The sequence below is a fragment of the Orbicella franksi genome, chromosome 5 (genome assembly GCF_964199315.1).
Source record: "Orbicella franksi chromosome 5, jaOrbFran1.1, whole genome shotgun sequence".
NCBI lineage: Eukaryota > Metazoa > Cnidaria > Anthozoa > Scleractinia > Merulinidae > Orbicella > Orbicella franksi.
In genome coordinates this window covers 18,613,052-18,636,163 of record NC_138149.1, presented here as the reverse complement: position 1 = coordinate 18,636,163, position 23,112 = coordinate 18,613,052, and the positions used below count along the sequence as shown (strand labels likewise).

At 38.4% G+C, this 23,112-nt stretch overlaps 3 protein-coding genes across 11 annotated transcripts in view; 1 reads left to right on the top strand and 2 right to left on the bottom strand.

The window, feature by feature from the left end:
* The window catches only part of LOC145487527 (uncharacterized), a 572,009-nt gene that overhangs the window by 325,035 nt on the left and 223,862 nt on the right, over positions 1-23,112 (top strand). The window lies entirely within an intron of this gene.
* The window catches only part of LOC145487565 (uncharacterized), a 400,759-nt gene that overhangs the window by 163,683 nt on the left and 213,964 nt on the right, over positions 1-23,112 (bottom strand). The window lies entirely within an intron of this gene.
* LOC145487541 (uncharacterized) overlaps positions 1-23,112 on the bottom strand; it is a 111,379-nt gene that overhangs the window by 22,504 nt on the left and 65,763 nt on the right. For 8 of the 9 annotated variants that reach the window (XM_081466372.1, XM_081466367.1, XM_081466366.1 and 5 more), the window contains one exon: positions 382-439. In XM_081466372.1, the coding sequence (XP_081322498.1) occupies positions 382-439 (58 nt within the window). Of the gene's footprint in view, positions 1-381; positions 440-11,844; positions 13,551-13,756; positions 18,927-23,112 lie in introns of those variants that run through there. The other variant, XR_014049417.1, reaches the window with a different exon arrangement.

Sequence of the window (23,112 nt, the reverse complement as noted above, 5' to 3'; positions counted from 1 at the left end):
ATGTAATTAACCTCCTTAGGGAGAAAAGCGGAGAATATTAACATGGCTTCTGGGTAAAATCCTTCACTATTCACCTTCAGTGCTAGGAAACCTCACCATGAACTAGACATGCAGTACCATGAAACAGGTCTATTCATCAGCATCCAGTTACACACAGGTGGGTAATCACCATGAAGAGTGTTACTGATTGAGACACTTATCACAAAACATACAAGTCAACCTCCTTGTTAAAAGGCCACTAGCTGCACAGCTAGATATCTTGTACGAATAGCATTGATATGTAAGCTAAGCTAACATGTAAATGTCTTTTGCTTAGCAAAACAACACTTGAAGAGTGGCTGTTTGTGGTGCAAGAGGAAAGAAACATAACTCATTGCCTACTTTGGTGGCAGATTTCCTTGGCCTTTCCATAGTTTTCATCCATGACAGCCATAAGAAACTATAGTGAAAAATGAAAGAAAGAGTTGTTTAGTTGAGAACTTTGATCTCATTGCTTTAATTTCCCTTTGATTTGACAATCATTTCCCATCATAACTTATAAATATTCAGCTAACAGTTTTTTTGAGAAAAACTTGAGGCTTACACCAACAACAATGCCCTTGATATTTCTCAATAACTGACAGACTATCGATGTCATTTTTCCTATCATATAAAAAAACTGCACATCTACATGCGAGACAAGGGGCCCATCAGGCTGGAGCTTATCCCGGTTTCTGTAGCATGAAGGACTAGAAATATTTCTACTCCCCCCTGGATGGGATGCTAGTTCATCGCAGGGTTACCCCCAGCATTACATTTGTCAGTACCCATTTGTAAACCTGGGTGGAGAAAGGCATTGTGATAGTAAAGTGTCTTGTCTAAAAACACAACACAATGTCCCCAGCCAGGGCTCAAACCCAAACCACTTGATCTGGAGTCGAGTGCACTAACCATGAGGCTACTGCACCCTCCATAATGATCTAAGACAAGTGTAAAAAGTTGAAAAAGAGCTAGGATGTCTCCCGAGTCATATAAGCAAGCGACATAATGAAAATGACACATGACATAACGACATAATTGCTTATGTCGGTAATGTGAACATCAACATAAAGATATAACAAGAATATCAGTCTTTTTCCTTTTGCTTTAAGGTCGCTATTGTGAACTACAATGTACTGAGGCTTTACAGTTGACACACTTTTAGATGGTCTCTTGTATAAACAAATTTTTCATCTAGTCTTCACTCCCTGACAGTTGACCACTCTAACATTACTTGATTGTTTTAGTGCATCTCATAAATGACTTAACTTTTTTCCAAGTCTCTCATTCACTCACAGTTGTGGTTTTTCATGCCTCTTTTTTGTAAACAAATTGTCTATCAAGTCTCTTGCTTGCTCTTAAATGATAAGTTTCTGGCTTTCTATCTCACATGCAAACATTAATTTTCCATGTTTTGTTGAATTGCTTTTTAAGTGTCATTGTCAGAGAAAACCAGGAAGGACCAAAAGATCGAGGACGGTCATTTACCTTCATCTTTTCACAGTATAAAAGCTACCCGAAAGGATTAACAACCATGACATTTGCCAAGGTAGGCATTCGTTTTTCATCAAGATATCACCACATCATGATTTTGGCTTCTCAAGCGCTCTAAAATGGCCGAAATTTTGGGCAACTTTAGGTGAGCCTACAAGATACTTTGTACATATTCCAGAAACTCTTATTTTTGCGCAATAGCACTTGTCCCCTTATCAGTTGACTGAGATGTATTTGAGATCTTATGCTTTAATTCTACGGTTTTTATGAGGTGCCAAATATTGCTGCTGAATCGTTAATGATCGTGACCCAAATTGTAGCCATTTTCAGCTGGTTGTTTTTCAACAGTGCGGCAGTTTATTTCTACAGAAAAACATTTCTGTGATAGTCTTTTACAGTTATCAATACCCAGTTTAGTTGAAAATGGTATCTACAGATAAATTGGAGTAATTGGTCTCATAAAGTAAAAAAAATTCATTGGTCAGAAACATTTCTCGCCAAATGCTTAGCAAAGAATATCACCTTATTGTGACTTCCTGTGATTGTTATCCATGATTTACTAAAAGATCTGCAAAAAATACATTAGCTGGAGCACAGAATAGAAAATTTAAGTTGTGATATCATTATTAACCTTTAAGAAAGAGCCCTAAGAAAATAGGCGCAGTCTGATTGGTTAAAAACTGTGTTTTTTGTACTAACCTGCCACGATACAAATGGCAACATTAACTACAAGAAAGATTTCCACTGGCAATCATGGCCTAGCAACTATTACAAGTATTGAGATGTTTATTCCAGTCATCTGTCCATTATGATCCTTTTGTGAATTGGATAGTAGGGAAGTTTTGTTGTAACCTGCATTTCCTCACTGTTTACATGTACATTCGGCTGTGCCAAATAGACACCAACTCTGACATCTTTCCTCAACCATCTCGTTTGCACACTGATAATTGACTCACAACCCTCACTGCTAGGTGATTTTTCTGATCCAAAAGAACAGTTAATGTTTTCAAAACCAAGGAGAAACCATTAAGTAAGATCAACATTGTGAAGTCCTGTTGTCTGACCTTTGAATCTGTAACGTATCACACCTTCCAAAAATGAGAAATAGATGTAAACAAGGGGCTTGCAGAAGTCCTAAAATTAAATTTGGGGTAAAGCTACGCTCACTATTAACTTGCAGTTTGTTCTACTCAACAACAAAAAAGACCAGCAAACTGAAGATCCACTTTGTTTTTTGTAGCGTGATGTTGAAAATAGAATTTTCACGGGAAACTTTAGCCTAGATAATGGTAAGGATTTGGTGAGTTTGAAATGTTTACAAAGGTTAATAACCATGTCACAGCTTAAATAGTCTATTCTGCACTCCAGCCAACTATTTTTTGCAGATCTTTCAGTAAATCATGGATAACAAGAAGATCTTTTAGATCTTATAACCGCACTTTTAAAATTTAACTGTTTGCTTAGCACTACCGTCGGAATGTAGTGCACATTTCAAAGTAGTCATTGATGATTCTTTTCTTACTGTAGACATCACATCACTTGATCAACACACACTGTATTATTGCACCATCAGTGGTAGCCGTTGACAAATCTCCAATGATGTAATGGTCCTAATCTAGAACTTTCTTCGGGATATGTATGGTCATGAACAATATGAACCACACGATAATAACACTATTAACAACAGCTTTCTTTCTTTAAAGACATGATTAAATTTGATTGGTGTTTTCCACGAGTAAAGGGCTAGCAAAGTAGTCACACAAGTCATGTAATTTAATAATGAAACTCTATCCCGACCGATGTATCGATTTTGGTCACTCCAGTGGCTACAGATTGAAAACGTGACAGAAAATTGGCGTTACTTTCGATTGTCACCAAATTTGGACAGTGGGATGATCTCATCATTAGCCAATTACAGGCCATTTTTCAGCTCTTTTCGTCACATCCTCCCCCCTTGGGAGAATTTTGTCAAGTTAGCTAATTTAGCATGCAAGCCACCGTAATGGTGGTTGCTGTCAGCAAAATGTTTATTTGCTCAAAATTGGGGCCAAATCTTTCGGAGATGGAAGTCAGGACATTTGTAAGGATACACAAAGTAATATGGGACCAGTTGGTGGCTTCTAAGGCTGAATTTATCCAGAAGTAAGCTGTATTTTCGTTTTCGTGCCGAAAGCCACGCGGTGAAATATTATCGGTTTGTTCTACTGTCTTGTTCTGTTTTTTCTCTTTGTCATTTTTGTAGCCCGCCGAGGCCATTCTTTCGTCTAAATGAGTTGAAAAAAGTTCGAAAGAGATGTTCCCATTCAAGTTTAAGCTTTCAGGCGATAATTCTGGAGTTTTTTGGCCGAAACGTCGGCTTTGTTATGTTCGTGTTTTTCGGTTGCTATGGGCGACCGTTGCTCCCTTTGTTAGGTCAAGTCTGGGGAGTGAGGTCACAAAAAAAATTGTAATTAATTCTGGTTTTGTTCGATTTCGCTGAAATTTTAGCACAATAAAGCTGGATTGTTAAGGAATAGATTTACCTTGTGCCGATGTGTGGTAGCTATTAATGCTAAAGTGATATATCGCTTCAATGTCAGGGTTTTGAAGAGATTTTTTTACAACGTGTAGGTTCGGCGTGATTTTGTAATCTGAGATTTCTGTTGACCCTGAAGAAACAAGGTTTGGCGAGTAAACATTACAGATTGCGTAATTCAAAGTTGGCCGAGTGGAGATCTGCGTCTGGTCTCCGACAAAAAAAAATAAAAAAAAATAAACCAAGGGTAGAACATGAACCACGCTTGGCCCATGGCCACGCGGTTAACAATCGCAGGAAGTCACAATAAGGTGATATTTTTCGCTAACCATTTGACAGGAAATATTTCTGACTAATGATTCTTTTTGGACTTTGCGAGACCAATTACTCCAATTTTCCTGTAGATACCAATTTTAACTAAACTGGATATTGAAAACAGTGTAAGAGACTATCACAAAAATGTTTTTCTGTAGAAATATACTGCCACACTTTCGAAAGATGACTCGTTGAAAATGGCTAAGATTTGGGTCACGCTCATTAATGATTCAGCGGCAATATTTGGCACCTCATTAAAACCGTAGAATTAAAGTGAAATACCTCAAATACATTTCAGTCAACTAATAAGGAGAAAGTATTATTGTGCAAAATTAAGAGTTTCTGGAATATGTACGAAGTATCTTGTAGGCTCACCTAAAGTTACCTGAAATTTTGGCCATTTTAGCTAGACTGCTTGAGAGGCCAAAATCATGATGTGGCAATATCTCGATAAAAAATGAACACCTACCTGGGCAAATGTCATGGCTGTTAATCTTTTCAGATAGCTTTTATACTGTGAAAAGATGAAGGTAAATGGCCGACCTTGATATTTTGGTCCTGCCCAGTTTTCTCTGACATTGACAATTAATGAATCTAGTAGAAACTTGAAGTAAGAGAAGAGTTCATTGTTGGTAAATTTATTTTCTTAGATGTCATGGCTCCTAAAAGAGCACTTTTTTGAAACATGCAATGTAATGTAGAATCAGCGTGACACAAATTTACGCAGGGTGTAGGGTCTCTCAAAAGAGCCATTTTCTGAATACTGTAAAAATAATAACTTATTAATTTATTTTGCGCAGCTTTTTAACATACAATGATCAAAAAAGTGCATTACAATATTAAACTAGACGCTTTAAGAGCGTTTACTCAGGCTTTGTACCACGGTATCAAATTGTACTTTACTAAAACGCGTATTGGACACAATAAAAGCAAACTAAAGAATCAGGACATTTTAGCACAAGAGTTCTGCTTAGATATTTACTATTCAAGTTGCTTCTTTTAGTATCCTCATCCTATCACAAGTTGTGAGGTTAAACCATTTTGGTTCAAGAATGAAGCACAGCTGTCTACGCATTGATGGAGAAGTTGTTTGCAAAGAATTTTCGAGGTCTTTTTACAACTTATGGTGATTACTTTGTAAATGCTAGCAGAAATTGTATGAAGTTTGTTTACTGGTCGAGGCAATCTGAATAAATTGTGTAGCTGAACATCTTTGCCGTGTTGCGATCTTAAACCCTTTTCAAGAGTCATATCTTCTTTGAAGAGCGAATAATCCCTTTCGAGAGAGCCAAAACGAATCATGATAAACTCCTTCACGAAAACAACAGTCCTGTGACTAGGCACAAATTGCATTGCACATAAGTTGCACGAACTTTCAAGTTATTAATAATAATAATAATAATAATAATAATAATCACTTTATTTAAGTGTCGATGTATTTAGCACTAATGTGCTAATTGGGGACACTGTAAAGAAATAAACAAATATTTCAAATATAACATAAACTATTAAGAATCCCAACTGGTGGGAGGCTGACCAGTTGGCTATTTACACAACGTGGCCGAGGAGTTGAACTCGGGGCTACCGAGAACAAATCCAGATAGCGGTAGGGTGGAGGATTTGAACCAGGGACCTCCAGATTTCAAATCCAGTGCCCTAAACCACTCGGCCACGCCGCCTCCGCTAAGTTGTGTATTTTGTGGATAACTTCCAAGAATTTGCTACCCTTAACGCAGTTTATGAAGAAATATTCAAGCTACACATTTTTATTGAATCAAGGCAAGAGTATTTTTTAAAAAGGACTCTCATTTATAAGGGAAGATGCGGCATTCTGTTTTGCCATTTATTTTGGTTTCATGCTCGTCTAGTTCATGTCATGCAATATGATTTTCTTTTGTAGTCAGACACAGTTTTCTAAAAGAATTGGCGATTGCTAATTAAGACTGCTAAATATATTTGAACTACTAGTGAAATAACCGGCTAAACTATCGTCAATGCAGATTTTCCTTGGGACTTGGCAAGAACATTGGTTTGCCAATAATCCCGCACAATCGAAGGTTTAATTCTCCCGCACAATGTGCCTCCAAATTCACACGTTATTTTTTTTCCTACACCCTATTTGAAAGCCAACTAACTTGGAGGTAAGATATTTAGCTCAAGTTACTGAAAGTCTTATCTTTATGTTGTAAAGATAACATTGGAGATCGACATATTTTGTGCGGTGCAAGAAACAAGTCACATGTTTTTAATGAGCTACGAGTCCAAAAAGCGTTTTCGTGTTTAGCTTGTTTTATTGCAATATGATTTGTTTTACTGCAATGTTCTAAATAATAATAAATAATAATAGTAGCCACATACCATCATTGACTGCCTATTGTTTGTCAGTGTTTTCGTAGATTGAACTCATACCGCAATCAGCTCAGTTAATTGTTATCTCACGAGAATGTTTCGAGCGTGAACTTTGCTTACCTGGCTGGCTTTCAAGCAATATAATTCATGGTCCGACCCTTTCTGAAAACGATCGACATCTTTGTATGTGAGATGAATGTACAACGCGCAATTCTTGCAGAAACTTTCTGTCTTTTAGTCCTCGCGAATTCTCTTAAGTGTGAAGTTTTACTAAGAACAGAAGTAATTGGAATCGCCATTTGAAGGATATTTCAGTTAGAATTCTACTAAAGCAATGAGATTATTAACTCTTGATTTCTATGAGGTGATGGCCTCATCAACTATCACCTCATAGAAATCTTGAGCTTATAATCTAATTGTTAATTATCAAGTTCCATCATTGCTTGCAGTGGAGTGCATCAGTTCCATCATTGCTTGCAGTGCATGTCTCTTGTGTAAATCAATTAACTTATTATAAGTATTTTACAGAGCCACCGCTTGAACTGGGCCACTCAGAACAAAGTTAACCAATCAGAGCTTTAATTGAGAACAAAGGATGGCTACTTTTTCTGTAAATGGGCCAATGAAACTCAAGAATGCAAACAATGGTTTAACAACAAAAATCTGAAACCCAACAAAGTTGCATAGGGTTGTGGACATCTCAGGAAACTTGCTCACTTTTTGATTGGTTCATTTCAATCCTTTTTTTAAGCAGCATGAAACAGTCTCGATATGGCTGTCACAAAAAAAAGTTTGAAAAGACCAATTCCCCAATTATAGGCAAAGAAAAGGTGGTCCCATAAAGTCAGAGTGAAACAGAACCTTTATTTGCTTTCATTTCTATAATTCAATGTCTGTCACACTGTATAAATGGAACTAAACAGTAATGATAAACAAAGTATAAGTATTGCTAAGACCATTACTTATGTGAAATTCCAAACTAAACACAATGGAAATCACCTTCTAAAAGTGACATGTCAGTGAACACAACATTTTTCTCTTATGACTGAACTTCATACAAAAAGATAAACTTAACCACAAGTAAATGCACACAAAATTATTTTAAGAAATTTGTGTGTTTGAAAGGCTTAATTACGTGAGGAAGCTCCCAGTCCCTCAATTCATTCAGTGGGATTTTGTTTCCCAGTGCTTTCTTTAGAACTAACAGACCCTTATCGAGGGCTGATCTGTCAATACATTTTATTTGATTTTGTTTACAAAGCTGCAGCCTTGTGACTGCAAAAAAAATAGACATCGCTCTCTGCCTTGCACTTCTGAAAAGTCCTAAATCGTTTTGGCCTTCACCTCTTTCTTTTCCAATTCCTTGATTAGGGTGTTTAGTTCTTGTAGTCTTTACTGACTTCTGGGTGCTTAGGGTCAGAAATGGATGTTGAAATGGACCCATTCTTCGATCTCCTTTTTGTGAAGGGCCAGCTGATGTTTTGTACCATCAAACTGTACCTGTATCATTTGAAGACCCTGGGTGGGCTGAAACTGCTGTTATAGATAATTCGAGCTTGTTGGCCGACTTAGTTCAGGTTTCGAGCTGTCATTTAGGGGTGTTTGAAAGTGTTGTGTTGCAGGAAGTAAATTTGCACCTGAAGTTGAAACCAGCTCTGGTAGCAAGCTTTTACATATATCGTTGAACAGCTGTGTTGCCACTGCAGGAAATACCTGTCTTGAAACTTGAACTGGTGGTAAAAGTTCACATGGCAGTAAATTTGGTTCTTTCAATTTGGTTATCTCCACCTGAAGAATGCGGTTCTCAACCAACAGAAATTTTAGTTGTGACGAGAAAAAAGCATCAAGATCTTCTTTCTGAAGGTACTTCAAGGACTGGTGGGTCGAGAAGCCCCTAAGCTCAAATTCTTTGGCTAACCTTTCTAAGTTCAAACCACTGGAAACACTCCTTAGTCACTGAAAGACTTCGGAAGACATTTGAGGTAACTAGTCAAGTGACAGACTAAGAACAGACTGACATATAAAAGGTTGAGATATGTTAACATGAGTAAACAAGCCAATCAAAATTTACTGTAGGCTGTCTCGTTTGGACGCACTGAACAGGCTTCTAAGGGATGTAAGTACATTGCCCAGCCCTCCCCTTCCACCTCAAAAAATATTATAATGGTCTGTCTCTGAATGGGAAATAAACGGATCATGGACAGTCACTAGTGTTGTAGGGGCAAAAGCAGAGAAATAATTACCATCTTACAAAATATAGGATTTTCCTTGTCTAAGAATGTTTGATAAAATGTTCGCAACTGTGAATTTGATAATATTCACGACCCTACAAAAGTCGCCATGATTTATTACAGTAATTGACCTCTTGTTGGACACGTTCCAGCTGGGTTTTGGTGGTAGGCATTATTCCAGTAAACAATCTGATTTATGGGCAAACTTCAAGTCTTCTGGTGAGTTCGCTAACCTAACAACATTCTATAAGTATCAAAGAATAATACAGCTTAGGTTTGACCGCAAGAATTTACTGATATACTTTCTATCAACTTCAATTGTTTCCTAGTGAAATAACATCATCAGTGGCCATCCAACTGGTCTGAAGGAGGTGGAATCATTATTCCTTGCAAGTACCATATTTACTGAGCTCCAGAAGATGAACACAAAGTTTGCCAGATTTTCCAAGATGTAATATGTTTTATCCCTAATGGATACTAGCAGGTGTCCAGCCAGAGGCTGGAAACATGATTGAACTAACTTTGTTTTACAGCGCTCTTATATTTGATTGATAAATAAAGTTGTAAAAATACAAATGGACAACAAAACTTCTGTAATTTAAATCACAAAATGTATCCAGAATGTCTGAAAATGTTGATGGAATTCTGCTGTGTGATTTATTCACATTCTAAAAAAATAGAATATTGCTTGATTTTTGGCTAGTTCTTGATAGCAATTCAAGAAAGCTTTGATTTGCTGAAAGCAAAACACACCAGCAGGTCTTTTCTGTGGGTGGCGGGTGGCGGGTAAGGGCAGCAGGTGGCAGGTGGCGCGTAACAGGTGGCGGGTGACAATTCTGCCCAATTCAATTTGATTTTGAACTCCATAGCAAAGGAAATTTTTAGTTTTTCTCTTGCTTAGATGGCAAAATAACCCGGTGAAAATTTCAAAAGGCTGCTGGATGCCTGAATTTCCTGCTAATAAAACATTTTTGCTCAATCCAGACACTTTCACTTCCTTTTCATTATTTTAAAATTATTAGTTCTTAACGTTCTGTTGTTGTTGTTGCTGTTTGTTCTTTGAAAAAATTGACCAGACTTAGTGCTTTAGATAACCATAACCTAAATGTACCTTTCCCGGCGTGACCTTTACGTGACTTCTGGTCAGCTCATAAGGAATTTATTGTGAGGATAGGTTTTCCCATGGGACTGTAAATTTCTGAATGAATGGACGAAGCTGAAGATGAAGGCCATAACATGCTACGGGTGCAAGGGACACTTACAAGACAAAGCATCAGATCCACCTCTGCCTGCCCCACATGATATTTTCTTACGGCATAGGGAGTGTCCTGTATATCAGAGAAGCGGGGAAAGTAAGATCCGCATCACAAAAACTCCAGAGGCAGTGTATTACCATCTGTTGCGTTCATGTGCCCCACTAGTAACTCACGACAACATCGAAATCAAAGAGGCCACTTAGCGAAGATTGGTAGAGTCCAATAAACAGCTTCTATGGCATGAATTTGGTATGAAGTTTTAAGCTCCAGCTGTATCAGATCAACTGTAACTGCCTGCAAAGCGTTTTGGCTGCAGCTGATGGTCTAAATCATCCATATGGGTGTGGAACTTGGAGAAAACATATGTTCTTTTCAGTGCACATAATTTTTGGCTCCTTTCGAGTTAAACATCTTGTGTTATTTGCCTTTAGAGACACTTGAATTCCCAGCAAATTGTATGTTATTATAATAGCTCGTATCAAACAATCACCGTACTTACAATCACCCCACGTTTACTGTTTATGACTAAATTTGTCTGCCATTTTGAATATTCCTCAGTACAGCTGTCCTTCAGGACTCTTTTAAGAGTAAGAGTTAGAGCCTGAAAAAAGAAGTATCTGGGAGTTTTAGTGCTGAATGGCATATCGAAATACTTCTCAGTCTGATTTACACAGTTTCAAACCGCTTGAAAAAGCTTCTCATTGTACGTAAGATAGTAGAGTTTCTACAGAGTTTTTTGGGAAATTATGTTGCCAGATAATGTATAATTTTTGGGCTGAAAGTTTGCTTGCCCATTAAGGTGATGGCCTAAATATTGTTTCAAGATAGCTGTGAATGTTACGCCTCTTCTGTTACCGTATGATTAGAATTTCTGGTTATGTGAGTAATGCTGTTTCAGATTTGTTTATTATACTACTTTATTATATGGCTTTGGCTTGTGGTCGATATAACGTGCGTTCTGATCGGCTAAGAATGAGATCTGAGTGGTCATTATGCAGCCGTAATGCCCATCGGCCGATTACAGATTATGCAAATTAGGAAGAGCCCAGCTCTGAAAATTCAAGCACATTGAAACGATGAAAGCTAATTAAAAACAGTAAGAGAAAGTAAATTTAATCCGAGTACCTAAAAGTTTAAAGATTTTTCCTTAAAAAAATTAAAATCGAAGTCATTTTTGACTTACCAGCTGGACCTTGGCAGGCACTGGTGAAAAACAATCAAAGTTTACCGAGTCTGGTAAAGCTAAAATCGCTAAGTGAAAAACACCATAGGCAGATCTGTCATGCATCCTGAGCAGAACACCACGAAGAAACTTATAAGTTATCATCTTAGTCACAACAATTACTGAATATTGAACTCCGCAACAGTTCTCATCAAATAGATTCCCTCGCTTTAGCACAAGCAAGTGTAAATCAGCTTCCAGGATCATCAAATATAAACAATCGGACAGTTTCTGTCGGTAGCAGTGTTTCTGATAACTGCAGGTAGTTTTAGATGTTCACAAGGCTTGAAAGTTCATCCATAAATCCCAGAATGAAGAAGGCGAACATATGTTGTCCAAAGCGAATGCGGGGATCGAGTTATTCTGAGCAGTACATTCTGAAGCATTAGTATTTTCTTTCACCGAAAGACCGTTGGTTTGGACTATTTTGAAACACTTTCTGTCTTTTCTATATGCGTTGACATTTTGCCACAAAAGTCGGAAAAACTCCCCCATCAAGTTGTGGCACCATGATACTAAAATACCTTTTTGAGGCTGTGACAATCATTTTTCCCGTAAGGAAATGTGTGTTTTTCACGGAATACGTAAACTTCACTGACTGTGTAGCTTTGCCCTGGGTTTGAGACGATGAATGAATCGGTAAACGCACACATCGCCGGATGTAAATTGACGACTTCTGCTCGAATAATTTTTTTCTTTTCTTTAATTCATGAGCCATATAATAAACAACTTAATAACCTCGGCCTACTGTATTGACCTTGCTATCCCTCGATCAATACGGCAAGGCCTCAGTTTGAGATTTTCCTGTACCGACCTCACTCTCGGTTATTTTAATTAACTACTTTTAACTACAATTAACTACTTAAAAGTAGTTAATTGTAGACATTTTCAGGTGGTGTGTAACTTAAAATCTGTCATTGCATGCATCAAATTCATCCATGACGACGCATTGGTGGCGAGGTCTGACCAGGGATCGAGACAAAAAAGCATGTAGTGATCTGAACTATGTTTGGACATAAAACGATACACATCAACCTCCCCTTTGCCAGAGCATGAAAATCAAAAGATGTGGAAATTGTAGGACCAGAAATCTGACGTCAAATTGTGGACAAAATGTTCATCGCGCCATCTCGTCACTTCAGCTTGTCATCTCATCATGTCAACTTGTTATCTCGTTGTGTCAACTCACCATATCTTCGTCTCAACTCGTCTTCTCGTCACGTTAAGTGTAATAACTTTTGGTCCTAAATGTAATAAAGTTACCAACTGCTGCCATACTGGTATTTAGGCAGTCTAAAAGTTGTACGTGACCAGGAGCATGTCACTCCTGATGTGACGCATTATTTGCCATAATTACATACAGTGACTAGCAGAGCAGAGGCACAAGCTTAATGCCTGCGGAACAAAATGAAAAATAAGGAGCAGGAGGGAAATAAAGAACACAGGATTTGAAAACATATGCTTGAGACGGCACAGCCAAACCAGATCGTCAAGTGTCCGAAAATGCTCGAGGGGTTAGGGGCTGCCTATTTAGTCCATGGGCCAAGACCCCCAAAAGTGGTTTTTTTGTACCATGTGGAGGGACCAGTGCTATCACGTATTTTCTCAATCTGCAATAACTGAAGTCTATTTTAAGGTATGATAGCAAGCTTCTATCAGTAGCTTTCTTGCTCTAAACATGTGATAAAATGACATCATCTAAACTGCCTAATGACCATGGATCCGGTTAACAGCTTCAGATTCTGAGCGATGTCCATTGTACAATTCTCTTCAAACAACATTTTATACATTTTAGGCCTAGCAGAATAAGACATTGATTCAATTGCAAAAGAGGGAAATTTTTTTAAGGTTGTCTCGTTGCCATGGAGACAGAAATGGTCAATGAGTCCACAACTGAAATAAAAGTCACTGAAAATAAGGCTTTTCACTTCCTAATTTTAAAAAATAACAACTGCAATATACGTTGTCAAAAAGTTCAATCGTGTAGATCACTCTAGCACTGGCTTGGATTAACTATTCAGCTAATGAGTTTTAAAGAGCTCCCTTAACGAGTCTTCTTTGTCCTGATATCATCCATTCTGAAGCCATAGCAGTACCAAACACATTGTCCACACACTTGTCCTTTTCGCGTCAGTCAAGCATCATTTTCACTTAAATGTAAACAAAGACTCGTGTTTAATTTCAGACAAAAATAACAGCTAAGTTATTTTAAAGCATTTAGCGGTTGCCATGACAACCACAAACAGTTACTCGATACATTAAAAAGAGTACATCGTTCGAAACTAAACCTTACGAATGTAAGAGTATGTATAAGGAAAGTTATTTCATATTTTTCCTATGGTTATGAGGTTCTTACCTTTCGCTTTCTTCATCGTCATTGTCGTCAACGGATAAAACATCGTCGTCATCATCTGGCCTGTTTGTGCAATCTTGAAGCCGGCACATATCAGTACATTTCAGCCCATTGACAATACAGGAGCACGATGGAAGTTTGCAGGACCTACTGCACTGGCAAGATAGTAGTTCTAGAACAGCTTGCTGAGCTGGCTGACCACCCATCCAGTCTACGACTAGCTTTTCGTCCTCACTACACCAGCCAAATCCCACTGGTGATGGGATGGCTGGGCATCTTTGTAAACTTCGTCTCCAGACAGCAGCCTGGTAGTTTGCTCGTAGTGAGTGTTTGTGCAGTGTAGCATTGCAGGGTGGCAGTTGGTTGGAATCAACGTCTCCTCTCTTCAAACAGAACAGTCGATATTGCAACTCATTGATGTCACTTTACCCAGGGTTGCTGCAGTACATGGCACATGTAAATTTCTGAAGACTATGGTACAGGTGATCAGACATATTCCAGAACATACCCAAATGCTGGAACATCTCTTGAAATTCAGCAGTTTGCTTTACAATTCGATAATCTTCAACCTTTCCCCGTCCGGCAAAAGCACTAACAGTGTCGCACCCTGTGAATGCATGAAAGCCCGGCAGTGATCTGCATACACTTGCTCCAACCCTCTCAACTACTCTTGAGATATCGATGTACTTGACTCTGGTCTGTGAACCACTTTTAATGAATACTGAAGAAGGAATAAAGCTCTTGAAGACCAAAAGAAGTACCAACACATCAGTGTCTTCTGATACTATGACAACCGAAGCAAACCTCGATTTAGCTGCATGGGCTTCATGTGAGAGGATTTGGGTGTCAGGCTCCTCTTGGGTTGATTCGAGCTCACTGATAGGTTGCATTATTCCAGACGATAATTGATAACAGGTTTCACCACATGTGACAACCAGAGTCTTTCCTGATAGCTTCTCTGTGTACTTTTCTTTCTTCCACTCGCTGGTTACAAACACTATGAAAGCTTGTTTGTTCTTTGAGCTACACAGGAATCTTCTCCACTGTTTAACCTTGTGTTCACCTTGAATATTGCGGTATTCGCTTCCTAAACCGTCACCCCTGTTCTCTCTTTCAGCGTTCTCTATGGATTCCTCTCTGTAATCATCGAAGATGACATGAATCCTGTCACTTGTTCCACCTTCGTTTAGAACTCTGCAAAGAAGAGTTTCAGCAACTGCCGCAAATGTCTCATCACCTTTCAAACACTGGACAAAAGCCATCCCATCTATTACACATGCTGAGGGTTGGGAATGGCATCTGCTGCTTTGACATTTTTATGCAGTTCTTTAGCCAAGGACGCTTTGTTCGTCTTACGCATCAAGCCATCTGCGGTAGCTAATGACCAAGGGAGTGGTCCGAGAGGATGGGATAACACTTCTCTCATCTGTAAGTCTCTGCTCTCTGCGATGACAATCATTTGAGCAAACAGTCTTCTGTCGGCCTTGATGATCACTTCTTGGTTCTTACCAGCTTTAACTGATACCTTCTTGTTCAAGTGAGTAAGTCTTCAGCTTAGCTTTCGTGATTGAATCATGGAACTTGACTTTGGGTGGATTAGACTGAAGTCATTGCTCTCGGAATGCTTTGTAGGCTTCCTCTCCTTTATCTTTAGCTTGTAGCAAGTCGTGCTCTGCATCAGGAGTGGCAACTTTTCCTGTGGAAAGACAGACGAGGTCTTGAAGGTCAGGGATGAATGGGTTGAGCCAAGTGTTTTGAAGAATTGACACTATGAATTGAACATCAGCTTCATCTCTTTGTATTCTTGTTGGTTGTAGATCTTTGTGTTGGGAACAAGAACTACTGATGTGCAATATATCTTTGAGTTGCCTCAGCAAGGTGCTCCGGTATTCAGCAACCAGGAAGAATTTGCTCACTGCATTAGGCCTTAGACTGAAACCTTTAGTTCCTCCTGAAGTTTGAGTGTCTTTGTTGACAGTCTCCTCACACGTCTGATCAACAGGTATTCTCCCAAAAGGGTTGTCTTCGCCAATCTGAACAGAAAATCCTCCAGATCGCAAGTATTCCAGGGTGTCTGGATGCTCTACTGGTAGATGTGACATTTCATGCAGATATGCTGAAAGGTACATGGCGTAGTTAAGGTTATCATATGCGAAACACCACGGGACAATTTCACTGATATATGAAAGGTGAAGATCCCAATCTCCCTCCCAAGATCCTCTTAACAGACTAAGTAATATTTCCACCATGTCAACATAAGACATCCAGAACTTTGATAGCTTCCCATTATCATGTCGGAGATAGCTCGTATACAAGCAGAACAGTTGCGATACTTCTTCAAATGAGGGACTCTCCACTGTCTTTGAATTCTTGTTCACATGTGTTATCACAGAGCGCTTTCAGTCCTTTTTAAAAACGCATCAACAAAAGGCTTCTTCTCTTTATGATGTTCCTCAATCCAAGAGTTAAATCCCATCCATGCTAGCCTGTTAAGAGCTTCATACATGAGCTTGTGAAATCGTACGGCGCAATTATATGTACGGCCTTCTAGAACACCAACCACAGATCCTTCAGCAATTACTCCAGACTCGACTATTACGTCTCGTAAACCAGCTTCTTGGAAACGCTTTCCGATCACTGACAAGAAAGTGCAAATGGTATGGAACACACCCATTCTCAACACAAGGTCATTAAACTGTGTCCTGTGTTTCCACTTTATCTCAGTAGCTTTAGCATACAGTGCCTGATCAAACACAACAACTGTGCTTTGGAGGCTTAAAGTTTCCTTAATCTGTAGGGAATTGATGAGGACTTGGTACACAGCTGACATGTTCGTCGCTGGGGCATTGATTGTTGGAAGATAGCCCACGTTATCCTTGGCAACTTCTTGGTTATTACGTACCAAAATATTGAAACCAGTCCAACCAGGAACAGATTGCTTCTGACTTGCATGAATGCGTACTAAAACCCATAACAAGTTCTTTCTCCATGCACATTCCACGATTTGATTTAACCTGACCTCCACATATCCTCTCGTATGGGGCCCACAGCGCTCGCCGGCATTATAGATAGGTACAGTTTCATCTTCCACAGACTCGATACTTCTCCTCTTTGATTTCACAATGATTGGTTTTGAAGCTGATGGAGGTTGGGGACCAGAATGATTAGTTTGAATTGCAATTCCATTGATTCGGTGGGAAGTGCCTTCACCAGACAAGGTCTCCTCGAGACGATCAATATTATCCCAGGCTAGGGTGGTACTGATGAATGGACGGATGTTGTGGGGGAGGGGAACTTCGTTGCATGAAGTTGCTGCCAACTTTTGAAGGCAAAGTGAAGTATTCTCTTCAAGTTGGGAGTATGCAATTCCGTGGCTACAGCAATTTTAAATTTGAATTAGTTCAACGTTGTTAGTAAGAGATTTTAGAGCGTAAGGAAGCAGGATGTGCTTCGGGGGCTTCTGTCGTCCACCACTCACACCAAATACCAAGTCCTGTCCAAACGAGGTTATGAGGCGTTGAACTTTTTGAGAACAAGATTGCAAACCTGGAAATCCAGTGCTTCCAGTTAGCACAGTGAACAAAAACTCTTTGAGGTCATCTGGAATAGTTCACAAGGTTGGGGTGGCCTAATGCCTTTATTTCTTGTCACGGTTTGTCGGACTGAAGATCTGCGGCTACTTGTGCCACCTTGTTCTTCAACTTTGATACCAGAGTGAGACAACTTTTGTAAATCCCTTTTCATCGTAAAGATACTGCGACATTTTCGATGATAGGAGATCTGGGGCACCTCTCCTTCCTTTAACGTTTTCGCGATATTGAGAACCTCTTCATGGTTATGAATAACCGCAGCATTCAGTAGTGATTTCCATGACTCAAGGTCTTTTAAAGAAGACAACTCTCCATTTTCGTCACTTCAGTGAATTAAGCACTCGTTTCGTTTTCGTTGTCGCTTGTTATCTTCTGCATTGCTAATTTCTAGAGTTCTTTGTTTTGCTCCTTAAATGTTCAAAAAGAGGTAAAGTAAGGACAGTCAATTTAATATTGTTATTTTTTCTAGAAAAAATAGTTACACGCTTTAAAATGTTTGAAAGGCAGTTGGATTCAGAATTCATTAACACAGTGCATCAAAGTGTGGCGATATATACAAAGACTGAGCGACAGTAATATTTTACGTAATTTGTGGTTCAAATTATCACAAGACAACCATCAAAATGCTGATTGTTTAGTTATGTAGCTACTTGTTATAGCTTTTATTGAGTTTTAAACACATGCCGGCTTACAAACGATGAAAATTAATGATTAAGGCAACACAGTGCTGGGCTGTTGAGCCCATGTAGATCTCGAAGGACTGTAAGTTTTTATATAATTTGAGGTTCAAAATATGACTATATCGTCATAAAAATGCTTATTGTTTAGTTATACAGCTAATATTTTGTATATATTGTTGATTCTAATCAGATCTCTACTTAAAGATTATCGAAATCAGTGAATAAGTCAAACGTACTTACCTGCCATGAAGGTTGCCATCTTGAATTTCCCCATAATGCATTGCAACATTTGAAGTAATCCATAACTTACTATATCATCGCTTTTAAAGAGGTAAATTGAAATTTGGTTCTTAAAAAATGATTTGTGTTCTTTCTTGTCACACTCTCAGCTAGTCCCTCTGAGTGGTACATCTGAGAGGGTCTGGCCCATGGACTAATTTTCGTATTTCTTTACAAAACCTGTTGACGTGTTTACTTTGAAGACAAAGTGCTAATTGAACCACCCTGTGTGCTTTCCCTGGAGCACCCTTCTAGGCGGGCTATCTTTTTTTGCATGTATGTAAACAGTTATCACATGAGGGTCTCTATGGGGTTAACCATTGGCTGCAAAATGGCCAAAAATTAAGCTGTTAGGTGTAGAAACTGGAAAGAAAGTAACAGTTAATTGTAAAAATGTTAACGATAAAGTATACATGCCATGAAATCTAGATGGTTTTCCCACGCTACATCACACTTCGATGACGCTTTCTAAACTCGAATTTTCCATCCAAAGGTGGGCTTTGTTGTAGCCAGGCAACTTGGTTAGCCGGACAGCCTCTTTACATGTTAATAAGCTCTTATAAAGAGTAGCTTCAAAAAAGAACAGGAGACAGGGATGATGGACATTCACCAGAACTTACTCAATTATTCATGTGTCCAAACTTTTTAAAAGATATCTGTTGAAATTTATACCTTCTATTGTTAATAATTAACTCAAGGTCTGTCGATGTTGACTCCTGTAAAATAAGACATGCAATAAAGATAATTAAAAGTGAAATTGTGACTCACTTCTGTGGCATCTGAATATAAAAGAACATTAATTGTGATTGCCATTAACTTAAAACATTTTTGCTTTTATTCCTTTGTATAATAAAGGCAAAAGGCCAAACAGTTAAATATTGTCTTCTAACCACAGTCTGTGATTTCAGGTTTACATGAGGTTTTATCATGCTCAAGACGTTTAAATTTTGGGCCAAAATGTATTACATTTAGGACCAAATGTTATCACACTTGGAACAAGTTTTTATTACATTTAGGACCTTTATTACATTTAGGGCCAAATTTTATTACATTTAGGACCTTTTTTATGTACATTTAGGAATATTTATTACATTTGAGACCCCAACATTCAAAATGGCGGCTAGTACAGTGACAAGACGACAAGGTGACGAGTTGACAGGACGAGACGACAAGTTGAAGTGACGCAATGACGAGTTGACACGACAAGACAATGAGTTGAAAAGACGACACAATGAGACGACTAAGTTGACGTGACGAGAAGATGAGTTAAGACGACGATACAGCAAGTTGACATGACAAGATAACAAGTTGACATGACGAGACGACAAGTTGAGGTGACAAGACGACGAGATGAACACTTTGTCCCCGATTTGACATCATAGAAATCTAACTTATAAATTCTGTACTGGTAGGCATTAAATGTCTCTAGAATGTTGACAGACTACGCGTCCATCACGATGCTTGAAAATGCTAAAGCCTTACCTTGAATTCATGTTTGGATGAAAAGGAATAGATCACAGCATATATGAAATTAGCGTGTTCTACAGGCTTTAGTAACAATTTCTCTTCATTTAAGAATTCGACCAAGGGGGTGAGACTACTAAGAAATGACATTATAAGTTTAAAATTAAGATGTGACAATTAATTGTCCAGATTTACAAACTTTTATATACTGCATTAAGATTATTTCCATGATGTGGCAAAGTATATTACAAACATTTTACTGAAAGGGAGTATAAATATTAAGGAGTTTAGGCCAAAATGAGGAATATATCTGCCTGTCATTAGATGAGGTGTTGCCATAGTAACGGCCTTAATCCAAAAATTGACAACCAAAAACTAAGCCTTATTTTAACGGTACCCATACTGGTAAATCTCTACAGGGAGAACTTTAACCCTTTGAATACCAAACTTTCGCCAAAAAATACCGTTTTAACCGTTAAGTCAGGTTTTTTAGCTGCCATGACGCTAAATAAGCCTAAGTTTTGCTAAAAGAGTTTTTTTTACTAAAAGAAGAGATTTTTTGAGGATTAGGTACAAAACTGAGCAAAACGTGAATTCCGGGCATGCGCATAAGCCAAAATTTGGACTTTTTTTTTTGCCATTAACCGTTCTCAATTTTGTTTGTTGGCCCTTTCCTTTCTGTTTTTCTCTGCCCTTTTACACTGGCTACCTTTTGCATTGTATGTTCTTTCTGGCTGCAGTGAAAAGTTGGATGTTAATTACGGGCGAAGCCTAGAAATGGACCTTGATCAATCATAGGCATTGTGGACCATTTTACCACCGTTTTTGCACCAAAACTGATAACGTTTTTCGATTTGTGATGTTGGAATGTCATCGATATCTAAACCTGACCATTGTGCGGAAAGGGCTAGCCTAGCACTACTATCTGCTTATCAAGAATATCCGATGACATTTAAATTGATGACGTCAAAAGTGGTACAAAGTGGTATTATTATTACAAAGAGCATGACCATTAATTATGCATATATGCGTAGTTGGTATTCAAAGGGTTAAGAGAAATTAACTAAGTTTCCTTTTCTAACTCGCGCTCCATAGGAAGGGTGTTCGTAAATACTCTAGGGAGCCACCTTAAGGATGTTTGCACTAATTGTTTCTGCGCATCCTTACTGGGCACACAAATTCACAAGTCACGTCATGCATGAGAGCACGTGCTAAGCAATGATAGGACAGATGGCTATTGCTATAGCTTTGCCTGGATTTAATGATCTTGGAGGTTCAGTGACCCTTACTTTTCCTTCCAGAAACAGATTTTACTTACCATTATCTCCACATCATTCAAAAATGAACAAAAAATCAATGTGGGAAGTTAAAAAGATTTCTGTCCATGGGACGTTGGATCATGCCATCTTGCAGCTGCAAGGCGTGTGAAACTATGGTCACTAAATGCGAACTTGTTCTTTAAGGAACCTCACCAGTTAACTAAATTCACTTAATAGGTCCACTGAAACAATATTTGGCAGAGAACATTTCATTTCCAAGATCTACTTGCAATATTTTTGGGCTTACAGACACTGTGGCCTTATTCTCTAATGCAGCCCGATTTTTTCAGATTTAGGGTGTTCTTTCGGGCACGTTCTCTCCAAAACGAAGTCGGGTAACCCCCATTTTTTTTACATTTCTGACTAACTCATCATGTTACAGTGGTAAAAGTCTCAGAAAAAAGTCAATGTTGGAAAATTTCCGCACGAAAGTATGGCTTAACGGGATATAACTAATTTCAGTGCGGAACTCATGGGAAAACTCTTGATTGGTTTAAATCATATTTGACTAATCACACACAACGGTGCTCCGTTAATGGCTTTCTTTCTGACTTAGCCACTCTTAAATGTGGTGTGCCACAGGGAACCATCCTTGGCCCTCTTTTATTTCTAATTTATTTTAAAGATTTGCGTAACTGTTTCTATCATTTAACATACCTAGAATGCATGATGATGACACCAACAGCACTTGTGCTGGTTCTGATTTGCGTCTGATTCAGTCTAGTCTATCTCACGACCTTGAAAAGCTAAGCAAATGGCTTGTGTCTAACAGACTTCCCTTGAACGCTACAAAAACGGAATTTATGTTGATCGGCTCCAGGCAAAGATTAAGTACTCTATCTGATACACTCAAACTCTCCATTGATAATGTTCCGATTGAACAAGTTTCCTCTGTGAAATCACTTGGAGTATGTATCAATGAAAATCTAACCTGGCATTCCCACACTGATAAACTGTGCAAAAAGATCACTTAGAACTGCAATTGCACCCCTAAAGCGAGTTAAGCCATGTGTGCCTCAATCTACCCTACTCTGCATATACAACTCACTAGCTCAACATCACTTTGATTACTGCAACCTAGTTTGGGGTAATTGTGGCAAAACATTATCTAACAAGGTACAAAAACAACAAAACTGTGCTGCACTAGTAATAACTTCATCAGGCTATGACACTGATGTCGATTCCTTGTTTCACAAACTCAGCTGGAAAGACTTGCAATTTCAACATCAAATTCAGAAAGCCCTAACTAATGGTTTTCAAGTCTTGAAACGGTCTGGTTCCCGAATATCTCACTTAAAATTTGTAACACCAAATGAATCAAATTATGCTCAGAAGGACTTGGTTAACAAACTTGTTGTTCCCTTTCCGAGAACTAACTATATGAAAAATAGTTTTACAGCGGCGCAACCCTTTGCAACAGCTTACCCTGTAACATTAGAGAGTTTGGTTCATCAAGTCAATTTGAACGCTTTCTCTATCGTAATTTTTAAACACACGGCATTCATGGAAATCAGGTTTATAAGTAGAATATTGTTGTAAGTTATTAACATATGCTTGAAGACTAATCTTGACTGTACCGGTTTGTGCAATCGTGGTGGAAATTCCAACTAGAAGAACCTTTATTCAGCTAGTGTTTTTAAAGACAGGCATAGGAACATTATAGCCAATGAAAGCTGTTTTTCAAAACGTTTCCTTCAGAGCAAAAAGTTCAGCAAGTGTTTATTGTAACATACCTGATCTATTCCAGCATATTTGAAAGTCTCAAATGCGAAATAGAAGGTGTCTCAATCACACTAAGCAAGTAACTCAAGAAAATCATGTCAATGAAACCTATATAAATTGACTCTGTATCTCGGCCTCGATTTGATGCATAGTTCTGATATTACGTTTTTGGTACATCCCAAACATACATTTAAGGTTTGAATTTCCTACTCTAGACAATAGAATTTACATTGCAAATGATAAAATTGGCATGTAAAAAATGGTAATGATTTCATCAGTGCCTATTGCTGGTAATTGAAGATAAT